This window comes from Stomoxys calcitrans, chromosome 1 (genome assembly GCF_963082655.1).
Source record: "Stomoxys calcitrans chromosome 1, idStoCalc2.1, whole genome shotgun sequence".
Lineage (NCBI taxonomy): Eukaryota > Metazoa > Arthropoda > Insecta > Diptera > Muscidae > Stomoxys > Stomoxys calcitrans.
Window position 1 is genome coordinate 257,686,129 of NC_081552.1, and position 12,361 is coordinate 257,698,489.

General features: G+C 38.1%; 2 protein-coding genes across 5 annotated transcripts in view; one reads left to right on the forward strand and one right to left on the reverse strand.

Annotated features, from left to right (window-relative positions):
- LOC131996221 (uncharacterized) overlaps positions 1-12,361 on the forward strand; it is a 147,799-nt gene that overhangs the window by 63,896 nt on the left and 71,542 nt on the right. The gene's annotated exons all lie outside the window — the stretch shown is intronic.
- The window catches only part of LOC106094482 (glutamate decarboxylase), a 67,486-nt gene that overhangs the window by 49,122 nt on the left and 6,003 nt on the right, over positions 1-12,361 (reverse strand). The window contains exons 1-3 of one of the 4 annotated variants that reach the window (XM_013261707.2): positions 3,783-3,973; positions 3,353-3,403; positions 2,518-2,586 (exon numbers count right to left, since the gene is read on the reverse strand). In XM_013261707.2, coding sequence (XP_013117161.1) covers positions 2,518-2,578 — 61 coding nt within the window. In that variant the 5' untranslated portion in view covers positions 2,579-2,586; positions 3,353-3,403; positions 3,783-3,973. Of the gene's footprint in view, positions 1-2,517; positions 2,587-3,352; positions 3,412-3,782; positions 3,974-12,361 lie in introns of those variants that run through there. The other 3 variants (XM_013261705.2, XM_059365914.1, XM_059365857.1) reach the window with 3 other exon arrangements.

The following is a 12,361-nucleotide window of genomic DNA, read 5'->3' on the forward strand; positions in this document are numbered from 1 at the left end:
TTTGAACTGTACTTAGCACAGATGTTGGAAGTCGTAACAGAACACTACATGAAATTTCAGCCAAATTGCACAAAATTTGCGGCTCAAGAAGCCAAATTACCCTGAAATTTTCACAGATTGTGTAGTTTGGTCTGGAAGAAAACATAGGCTATATAATTTTTTGATATCGGGAGGGGGGCGGACCCTCCCACTTAACCCAAAAGTACTTCCCAAGAAAAAAAAAGTGGACCGTTTGGGACAATATGCCACTCAAATGAAAGTTATTTAAGAGTATAGTACGAATTTCGTAATAAAGTTTGGATCCAAGTATTTGGGGGGCAGCCCTTGCCCCAAAACCCCTTAAAATAGGTTTATTTGACGATCATTACAATATGGGACTCAAATAAAAGGTATTCGGGAGTCGGTTGCGAATATGGTCAGTAAGTAGGAATAGGCTTTATAATTTATTGATAACGGAAGGGGGCGCACCCTCCACCATTACCCCAAAAACACACCCAAAATCAAAAGTGGACCTATAAGGACAATATGGGTATCAAATGAAAAGTATGCGGGAGTTGATAACGAATCGGGCATACAAATTCATGTCGAAGTATAGGGGGTCACCCCACCCCCACAAAAACGCCCAAAATGGGCTCATTAGCCAATCACGGCTATATGTGACTCGGTTTGTTTATTTCCTTTAGACCGAGAAACAAACGAACCGATTTTCTCGAAATTTTCGCATATTTTATAGGAAGGTTGGAGGCCACCGTATGACGCTGAACGCCTGGGTTCGAATCATGGCGAGATCATCACAAAAAATTTTCAGTGGAGGTTTTCCCCTCCTAATTCTGGCAACATTTGTGAGGTACTATGCCATGTAAAACTTCTCTCTAAAGAGGTGTCGCACGCCGTTCGGACTCGGCTATTAAAAGGAGGCCCCTTATCACTGATCTTTAACTTAAATCGGACTGCACTCATTGATATGTGAGAAGTTTGCCCCTGTTCCTTAGTGGAATGTTCATGGGCAAAATTTACAATTTGTAGGTTGGTCTGGAAGGACACATAGGCTACATAATTTTTCGATATCGAAATGGGGACGGACCCTCCCCTTTATGACAAAAACACAACCCAAAATCCAAAGTGGACCGATCGGGACATTATAGGTAGCAAATAAAAGGTATTGGAGAGTAGAATACGAATATGGTATTCAAATTTGAGTCTAAGTACCCATCGGACCGGCCCAACTCCAAAACTCTTCCAAACTGACATATTGGACGTTCATTTCAATATGGGGCTCAAATGAAGGGTAATGGGGAGTAGATTTCGAATCTGGCATACTAAACGAGGTCAAAGTATATTTGGTCGTACATATGGTAGCGTGCTTGGATTACCAGAGCAGGGGTCGTGGGTTCGATTCCCACCAGAAGCCTTGATCTGTCGCTACTGTGGTATCACAATGCACTTAAAATTGTCTAAGTGAGTCTGTAAGGGACTGCCACTCTTACCTAACCAAACCGTAGGGGGGTGTCACGCCACCCCTCAAAAACGCCATTAGACCCATTATTACTATATGATACTTGCCTGCAACGATTTTCTTAAAATGTTCATAGATTGTATTCGTTTGTCTGGAAGGAACATAGACTATATAAGTTTTAGATATTCGGTGGAGGCGGACCCTCCCCCTTACCCTAAAAATGCCAACCGTATCCCTATCTAATGAAAGGAATTGGAGACCAGAAAACGAATATGGTATTAAAATTTGGGTCCAAGTGCCCAGCGGCCCCCTCCCCCCCCCAACCACAAAACTCCTCTAAACAGAGGACTCAAATAAAAAGTATTAGACAAGTAATAGGAGGTCGCCCACCCCAAATACCCCTAAATGGGCATATTAGCCGACCATGCTTATATGGGACTCCAATGAAAGGTATTAGGGAGTAGATTACGAATATGAAATTAAATTTTGCTTTCAAGTCTAGGTGGCGCTTTCCTCCTAAAGATACGTCAAATGGGTTATTTGACCCAATATGACAATATGAAGCTTAAATGAAAGGTATTTGAGAGTACAAACCGAATTTCCAATTTTGGAGCCAAGTGTTTTGGGGTACGCCGTAAAGCGCCCCCTAAACTGAACTTTATTTCCGTTGGGAATAAAGAACGAATTTGATATCTATTTCTATGTTCAGTTTCCACCCTAAAAAGATATAAGAGAGTTAAAGAAGGCGCAGCGGAGCGGGCTCGGTTCGGCTAGCATATATAATATATTATAATGTTGCTAGGTAATGCTTCGGTCCAATTTAAGGCAGTTTTGATTTATATAAAGACATCTGGAGTAATCAGTTAAAAAAAGAGCAGGGGAACCAAGGGATTTTGATATTTAGCATAACTTGGTGTCTGAGAGTTAAGAAGAAGCCTGAGTGGCCTAATTTGTTTTCCCCCTTTTTTGCAAATTTCAGCTATGCCATTATGATGTTCAAATGTTTTTAGAGAATTTTCAAATACTTTTTTTTATCACTTAAAGTAATTATTGATACTTACCAAATGCTGTTAATTTGCCCGTCTTTTCGGAAAGTTTATACCCATTTGGATTGAGCGACATTTTCTCCTCTGCAAATATTCAAAGCAAACAATGAAAATTAAACGCAAATAATGAAACGCAGCTTCAAAATGGACTAAATATTTGAAAGTGTCAATCGCCAAAGGACATGCTGGAAAACCTTGGTTATATAATTCTCTAGTTTACGAGTGTTTTTTTTTTTGTTTTTTTAGGATATACTACGAAGTAGACTAGAAAGAAGACAAAAACCGAAAACATTAACGAATGAACGAAGGATGCATAATGTTTGGCGCTCTTTATATACTACGCGTCTCGAATTGAGGTGAAATGAGTGATGCAGCATGAACAGGGGGGAGGGAGGGGGAGAAGGAAGAATCTGATGAAATGGAGAGGACCCAAAATAAGGTCGTTTATATACAAGGACTAGTGAAGGTTAAATGTGAAGGGTATACAGACGCGGCAAGGGTAGAAGACGAGGAGACTTGAATTTCAGATGCAAGTGCGCATTACAAAAATTCGAGGTTTTATATAATTACGAGGAGACGATGATATTGAATGCCATCATCAGTGAAAATGTATCACAGATATGCTTGTTTTATAACGTTGATTTGTTTTTTTTTTATTTTAAGAAGGTTTAGACAATTGTCTGTGATTTAAAAGATTTGCTTTGTCTGTATGGTATGTCAAAAAGTTTTGAAAAATACTTTTTTTTGAGAGTTTGAGCGTTTTTGTTGTAATGTTTATTTTTTTATATTTTTTTTTTCTATTTCTATTTTTTTTCTTTCTTACTCTGTATACAGAAATAAAAAATCTTACCAATTATCTTGCGGAGATCTTCGATGTATTGCTTTAGGAAAATCACTTTGACTGATTTATTGTAAAAACGGTGTTGATAGAAAGAAATGCAAAGATCTATGAACGATTTCGGAATTATTTTTTTTTTTTTTTTTTGATAAAAATGAGTAAACGAACGATTCGATTTGAAAGAAAACAAACTAAAAATTACAAAAGAAGATATTTTCTTAAAATTGAGAAAAAAGGAACTTAAATATCGATATTTTATTTAAAAAAGCAAAATGTTTGCAATTAAGGCACTACTTTATATAACAACCCAAAGATTAACAATTAATTTAAAATCCTTGAAGGACGTTTTTTTTTGTAATAAATCTAAAATAAGCCAACTAAGCATAATTTTTATATTATTTTTTTGGTTAATAGCATTTATTTTGTTATATATCTTTCTCACTTTGTTTTGAGGAGTTTGGAGATAAACTTAAAGCACTTTTGATTTTTTTTGGGAAAATCCAAGATTTTTATTCACTTTCTTTTTTTTCAAATTTTTTTGATGGGACTCCAGCCGTTCACAAATATCGGGACGGACACAAAAGGAAAGAGCAGCTTTACTGTTCGACGATCTGAGGAGCTATGTGGTATACGTTGCGTTTGGGTCTCCTACGAAGCCATTATTTCAAAATGGCTACATGCAGACTTTGGTATCCTCTTTTGTCCTTTGAAGAAATCCCTTTGCAGCTCTGGGCATACTGCGCAGACCATAACATAAATTACTATACATAACGGAGGAAGGTATCCATTCATTTATTTCGGCCATATTTGGGGCCACCATAAACTATGACGTCACCATGAAAAGCCATATTGCTTTTTATGGTGTTGTCGTTGTATTTTTATATCCTCTTTACAAAAGGGGCGGAGCTTATGTAAGGCCGTAATGTATCCACACACACACACAAACAACTTTTGGGGGAATTCCTTGAGAGCGAAGGACACACCTCACTAAACAGTGGGTTGGCTATAACACTTGTGTTCTCTCTCTCCCACGCTTACTCTCTGCCATTATGGCCTTTGGGTTCAAAGTAAATTTTATTGAGATTTATTTAATTTTGCATATATACTCAATGCTCTATGGTCAATGATATCCTTTTCGTTAAATTTTCCTCTAGTATAACAATTTTTCTCTAAAAAAAAGGCTTAAATGAATTACTTTAGGCCTTAATGCTCCATCATTATAAATTATGCCTCAATATGAACCATCTTTTGAACTTAAAATCATTTAATTGTTATTAGGATTTTATGAAGTCATTCTTCTTCTTGCTCGACTTGGCATTGAAGGATATGTGATTTGCAAAAGCCATTTTCTTTGAATTATGTGTCTTGTTTCTTCTTTGTCACTCATTCCAGCAGCAAGTTAACAAAATGGGTCAAAGAGTATACCTTGCCTTTTATGCATATGAAACTTGGCTATAAGAATTTAAGATTAAATAGAAACAAGTAAGAGGGTGCAAAGTTCGGCCGGACCGAATCTTATATACCCTCCACCATGGATCGCATTTGTCGAGTTCTATGCGCAGTATCTCTTTGTAGGCAAAAAGAGAATATTGCATAAGAACTGTTGTGCTATTGGAGCTGTATCAAGTTATAGTCCGATTCGGGCGATAAATGAATGCTGAACATTGTAGAAGTCATTGTAGAATATTTCAGTTCATTCGGATAAGAATTGCGCCTTGTAGGGGCTCAAGAAGCAAAATCAGGAGATCGGTTTATATGGGAGCTGTATCAAGCTATTGATCGATTTAAATCATATTCGACACGTATGTTGAAGGTTATGGGAGAAACCGTTGTACAAAATTTCTTCCAAATCGGAGGAGAATTGCGCCCTCTAGAGGCTCAAGAAGTCAAAATCCCAGATCGGTTTATATGGCAGCAATATTAAGTTATATACCGATTTGCCCCATGCTTAGCGCAGTTGTTGGAAGTAATACCAAAACACAACGTGCAAAATTTCTGTCAAATCAGATGAGAATTGCGCCCTCTAGAGGCTCAAGAAGTCAAGACCCAAGATTGGTTTATATGACAGTTATATCAAAACATGGACCGATTTGAATCATACTTAATACAGTTGATGAAAGTGATACCAAAACACTTCGTGCAAAATTTCAGTCAAATCGGATGAGAATTGCGCCCTCTAGAGGCTCAAGAAGTCAAGACCCAAGATCGGTTTATATGACAGCTATATTAAAACATGAACCGAATTGAACTATACTTAACACAGTTGTTGGAAGTGACATCAAAACACTACGTGCAAAATTTCTTCCAAATCAGATGAGAATTGCGCCCTCCAGAGGCTCAAGAAGTCAAGATCCAAGATCGGTTTATATGGCAGCTATATCAGATTATGGACCGATTTGCGCCATGCTTAGCACAGTTTTTGGAAGTGACACGAAAACACTACGTGCAAAATTTCAGTCAAATCGGATGAGAATTGCGCCCTCTAGAGGTTCAAGAAGTCAAGACCCAAGATCGGTTTATATGACAGCTATATTAAAACATGGACCGAATTGAACTATACTTAACACAGTTGTTGGAAGTAATAGCAAAACACCTTGTGCAAAATTTCAGTGAACTCGGACAAAAATTGCGCCCTCTAGAGGCTCAAGAAGTCAAGACCCAAGATCGGTTTATGTGTCAACTATATAAAAGCATGGACCGAATTGAACTATACTTAGCGCAGTTTTTGGAAGTGACACGAAAACACTACGTGCAAAATTTCAGTCAAATCGGATGAGAATTGCAACCTCTAGAGGCTCAAGAAGTCAAGACCCAAGATCGGTTTATATGGCAGCTATATCAGATTACGGACCGATTTGCGCCATGCTTAGCACAGTTATTGGAAGTAATAACAAAACACCTCATGCTAAATTTAAGCCAAATCGGATGAGAATTGCGCGCTCTATGGGCTAAAGAAGTCAAGATCCAAGATCGGTTTATATGGCAGCTATATCAGGTTATGCACCGATTTTCGCCATACTTAGCACAGTTATTGAAAGTCATAATAAAACACCTCATGCTAAATTTCAGCCGAATTGGATGAGAATTGCGCGCTCTATGGTCTAAATAAGTCAAGACCCAAGATCGGTTTATATGGCAGCTATATCAAAACATGAACCGATTTTCGCCATACTTAGCACAGTTATTGGAAGTCATTACAAAACACACCATGCAAAATTTCAGTCAAATCGGATGAGAACTGCATCCTCTAGAGGCTCAAGAAGTCAAGACCCAAGATCGGTTTATATGGCAGCTATATCAAAAAATGGACCGATTTGGCCGATTTACAATCCCAACCGACCTACACCAATAAAAAGTATTTGCAAAAAATTTTAAGCGCCTAGCTTTACTCCTTCGAAAGTTAGCGTGCTTTCGATAGACAGACGGACGGACAGATAGACGGACAGATGGACGGACGGGCAGACGGACGGTCATGGCTAGATCGACTTTAAATGACATGACGATCAAGAATATATATACTTTATGGGCTCTCAGACACAAATTGCGAGGTGTTACAAACAGAATGATGAAATTAGTATACCCCCATCCTATGGTGGAGGGTATAACAAGGACTTTTGTTTTGTAATTTCTCAAGGATAAGATAAGATGGCGGAGAACATGGCTTATGCCATGCTGAAAAGCAGCTTTGAAGTAATCTCTATATACATACAAATACATATCTGACTATGTAAGAGCGCTTGAATGTTTATGAGCACAAACAAAGGCACAATGGCACAATTGCTTCTACACTTTCTACAACTTTGCATGTCCTTAACAATGGTATCCTTGTAATGCATTCAAATATTTGTGTTGATAATGTAATCTAAATGTACATGAAAAGCTTGGAATTTTTTTCCATGGACAAGCGTATTAATTTTTTTTTTACCCTCCATCATAGCAGGGATGTATTTTAATTTCATCATTCCTTTTGTTACACATCGAAATATTCGATATAAAGTATACATACATATATATTCCTGATTGTCATGACATTTTAAGTCTATCTAGCTATGTCCGTCTGTCGAAAGCACTATAGGTTAGGTTAGGTTTAAGTTTCAGTCTGCCATCAGACTCACTTAGACGTTTTCGTCCATTGTGATACCACAGGAACAGAAGAAGGAAGATGCCTTCTAGTTCCTACCTTTGAACCATCTAGATTGGTTTGAACAGCCCAATAACTTGCGAATGTTCACATCCGCGAAATCAGACAGGTTCTCAAAAAAATGAGAACCTAAAGTGGAACTCCATCTGAAATTCCTTCCGATCTCTCGATTTAAGGTCTTGGGCCTATAAAAGTCGCGTTTGTTGTCCGATTTGCCTAAATTTGTGACAGTGAGTTGTGTTAGGCCCTTCGACATCCCTCTTAAAAATGCCCCAGATCGGTTTAGATTTGCATATAGCTGCTACATAGACCGATCTCACGATTTAAGGTTTTAGGCCCGTAAAAGACGCATTTATTGTCCGATTTTGGGAAATTTGAGACAGTGAGTTGTGTTCGGCCCTTTTCCGTAATTTGGCTCAAATCGGTTGAGATTTGGATATAGCTGCCATATAGACCGATCTGTCGATTTAAGTCTTGGGCCCATAAAAGACACATTTATTGCCGATTTTGCCAAAATTTGGGATAGTAAGTTGGGCGACATCCTTCTTCACATTGGCCTAGATCGGTCCAGATTTGGATACAGCTGCCATATATACCGATTTCTCGATTTAAGGTTTTGAACCCATAAAAGGCGCATTTATTGTCCGATGTCGCCGAAGTTTGGGACAGTGACTTGTGTTAGTCTTTTCGACATCCGTGTCGTATATGGTTCAGATCGGTATATATATTTGGATATGGCTACCAAAAAGACCAATATTTTGTTCCACAAAATTGAACAGTAACTTATAGTTATTGGACCATATTTCGATAAAGATGCTATGGGCGCATAAATTATGCATTTTTCACCGGATTGTGACAAAAGGTGGATTACATTCCGAGGTGGTAGGTATCCTATGTTCGGCCCGGCCGCATTTTTATACCCTCCATAATAGGATGGGGGTATACTAATTTCGTCATTCTGTTTGTAACACCTCAAAATAGACGTCTAAGACCTTATAAAGCATATATATTTTTGATCGTCATGACATTTTAAGTCGATCTAGCTGAGCCTGTCCGCCTATCCGTCTGTCGAAAGCACGCTAACTTTCGAAGGAGTTAAGCTAGCCGCTTAAAGATTTGCGCAAATACTTTTTATTAGTGTAGGTCAGTTGGGATTGTAAATGGCCCAAATCGGTCCATGTTTTGATATAGCTGCCATATAAACCGATCTTGGGTCTTGACTTCTTGAGCCTCTAGAGGGCGCAATTCTCATCCGATTTGACCGAAATTTTGCACGTGGTGTTTTGGTGTCACTTCCAACAACTGTGCTTAATATGGTTCAAATCGGTTCATAATCTGGTATAGCTGTCATATAAACCGATCTTGGGTCTTGACTTCTTCAGCCTCTAAAGGGCGCAATTCTCATCCGATTTGACCGAAATTTTGCACGTGGTGTTTTGGTATCACTTCCAACAAATGCTCTACGTATGGTTCAAATCGGTTCATAATCTGGTATAGCTGTCATATAAACCGATCTGGGATCTTGACTTCTAGAGCCTCTAGAGGTCGCAATTATTATCCGATTTGCCAGAAATTTTGTACGACGGCTTCCCTCGTGACCATCAACATACGTGTTTATTATAGTCTGAATCGGTCTATAGCCCGACACAGCTCCCATATAAATCGAACTCTCTATTTTACTTCTTGAACCCCCAAAGGGCGCAATTCTTATACGAATTGGCTGACATTTTACACAGGCCTCCAACATATAATTTAATTGTGGTCCAAACCGGACCATATATTGATATCGCTCTAATAACAGAGCTATTCGGCCCGGCCGAACTTAGCACGCTTTTACTTGTTTTTAGCCTCCTGACACCCGACCTAAATACGGTTCAGATCGGACTATATTTAGATATAGCTGTCATATGGACCGATCTGCCGATAAGGGGTCTGAAGCCAATAAAAGCTTTATTTATAACCCGATTTCGCTGAAATTTGACACAGTGAGTAGGTTAAAACCTTCCAACATCCGACTTAAATATGATTCAGATCGGACTATATTTAGATGTAGCTGCCATACAGACCGATCTGCCGATAAGGGGTCTGAAGCCAATAAAAGCTTTATTTACTACCCGATTTCGCTGAAATTTGAAACAATGAGTTTTTTCTGAGCCTCACGATATCGGACCTTAATATGATTCAGATCGGTTTATAATTGGATATATCTGCCAAAAAGACCAATATTTTGTTCTACAAAAGTGAATAGTAACATATATTGGGTTGCCCAAAAAGTAATTGCGGATTTTTTAAAAGAAAGTAAATGCATTTTTAATACAACTTAGAATGAACTTTAATCAAATATACTTTCTTTACACTTTGTTTCTAAAGCAAGCTAAGAGTAACAGCTGATAACTGTCAGAAGAAAGAATGCAATTACAGAGTCACAAGCTGTGAAAAAATTTGTCAACGCCGACTATATGAAAAATCCGCAATTACTTTTTGGGCAACCCAATATGTAAGACTACTCAATGCCCGTGCTGAATTTGGGTCCAATTTATTATTTCATTTATTTTTATTTCATGATTAGTTTTTATAAATATATTATGCTTTGTTTAATCAAATACAATTCTTCAATGTGCTTACTCCTAACTGCACCTTACCGTTCAATAAATTATGCTATATGTGCTAATAATAAATTGAAGTTTGAAATTTAAGTGGCACACGTTTCATACTCATTTCACACATTCCCAAGTAATCTCTAGTCAAAAACAAGCAGTAAGGAAAGGCAAAAGTCGGGCGGAGCCGACTATAAAATACTCTACACCTAATCTACAATTATAAATTCCGGCAATACATAAATATATATGTATATGAGAGCTATATCCAAATCTGAAACAGATCGTTTGAAAATTGTTGTTACTACGGCCGTTTAGGTAAAAATCGGGCGATACATATATATGGCGATACTATATCTAAATCTGAACCGATTTTGTTGAAATCTTGCAGATATGTTAGGATTAGTAACAAAACCGTCCCCGCCAAATTTTGTGCAGATCATTTGAAAATTGTAGCTACTACGGCCATTTAAGAGCAAATCGGGCGATACGAATATATGGGAGCTATATCTGAATCTGAACCGATTTTGTTGAAATCTTGCAGGTATGTTAGGCTTAGTAACAAAACTGTCCGTGCCAAATTTTGTGCATATCGGTTGAAAATTGCAGCTACTACGGCTATTTAAGAGCAAATCGGGCGATACATATATATGGGAGCTATATCTGAATCTGAGCTGATTTTGTTGAAATATTGCAGATATGTTAGGATCAGAAACAAAACTGTCCGTGCCAAATTTTGTGCAGATCGGTTGAAAATTATAGCTACTACGGCTATTTAAGTAAAAATCGGGCGATACATATATATGGGAGCTATATCTGAATCTGAACCGATTTTGTTGAAATCTTGCAGATATGTTAGGCTTAGTAACAAAACTGTCCGTGCCAAATTTTGTGCAGATCGGTTGAAAATTATAGCTACTATGGCCATTTAAGAACAAATCGGGCGATACATATATATGGGAGCTATATCTGAATCTGAACCGATTCTTTTGAAATCTTGCAAATGTGTTAGGATCAGTAATAAAACTGTCATTGCCAAATTTTCTGCAGTTCGGTTGAAAATTGTAGCTACTACGGCCATTTAAGAGAAAATCGGGCGATACATATATATGGGAGCTATATCAGAATCTGAACCGATTTTGTTGAAATCTTGTAGATATGTTGGGATTAGTAACAAAACTGACCATGCCAAATTTTGTGTAGATCGGTTAAAAATTATAGCTACTATGGCCATTTAAGAGCAAATCGGGTAACACATATATATGGGAGCTATATCTAAATCCAAACCGATTTTGTTGAAATCTTGCAAATGTGTTAGGATCAGTAATAAAACTGTCCGTGCCAAATTTTGTGCAGATCGGTTGAATATTATAGCTACTACGGCCATTTAAGTAGAAATCGGGCGATACATATATATGGGGGCTATATTTAAATCTGAACCGATTTTTACCAAAATCAATAGCGTTTGTCCTTGAGGCAAAAAAGTGATATGTGCAAAATTTCGTGATGATTGGACTACAATTACGACCTGCACTTTGATTACAACAATACATGGACTCACAGACGGACGGACGGACGGACGGACGGACAGACGGGCATGGCTACATCGAATCAGAAAGTGATTCTGAGTCGATCGGTGTACTTATCAATGGGTCTAGCTCTTCTCCTTCTTAGCGTTGCAAACAAATGCACAAACTTATAATACCCTGTACCACAGTGGTGGTGTAGGGTGTAATAACCCAAACCTACATTATCTGCATAATTTTGCATATTCATTTGTCCATCAAAGAAAATTGCCATAGCACGCACGCTATTTTGCCAGATTAATGAAGGCACTTCAATTTCAAATGCCAAACACCGTTGTTCAATGTTTAACAAATTGTCGGATGCTATTTTTGTTGTTGTTGTTGTGGTTGTTGTTATTATTAGATTAATGCCACTCAACGCCCCTACAGAGGGCAATAATAATTAACTGCGTTATCGCAATGGCTCAAACGCAATTATTGGTGAGGTGACAATCTGATTTTTTATGGCTGCTATCTCAGCGGTGATAGGGCTCCCAATGACAGTGATGGAGTGTAGGAGAACGGCAGCAACAAAAAGCCAAAGAGTGTAGGAAAGGAGGGCATACTTGCGCGAAAACAAGCGGTGTAGTACGAGTAATCAACGGAAATTGCTCTACTTGAAGTGGATGAACTTGATGACAGGTGGACAGACGAATGAATGGATGGATGGATATTCTGTGTGTTTTTTCCCAATCTCCAATCCCCATTTATCGAAGTA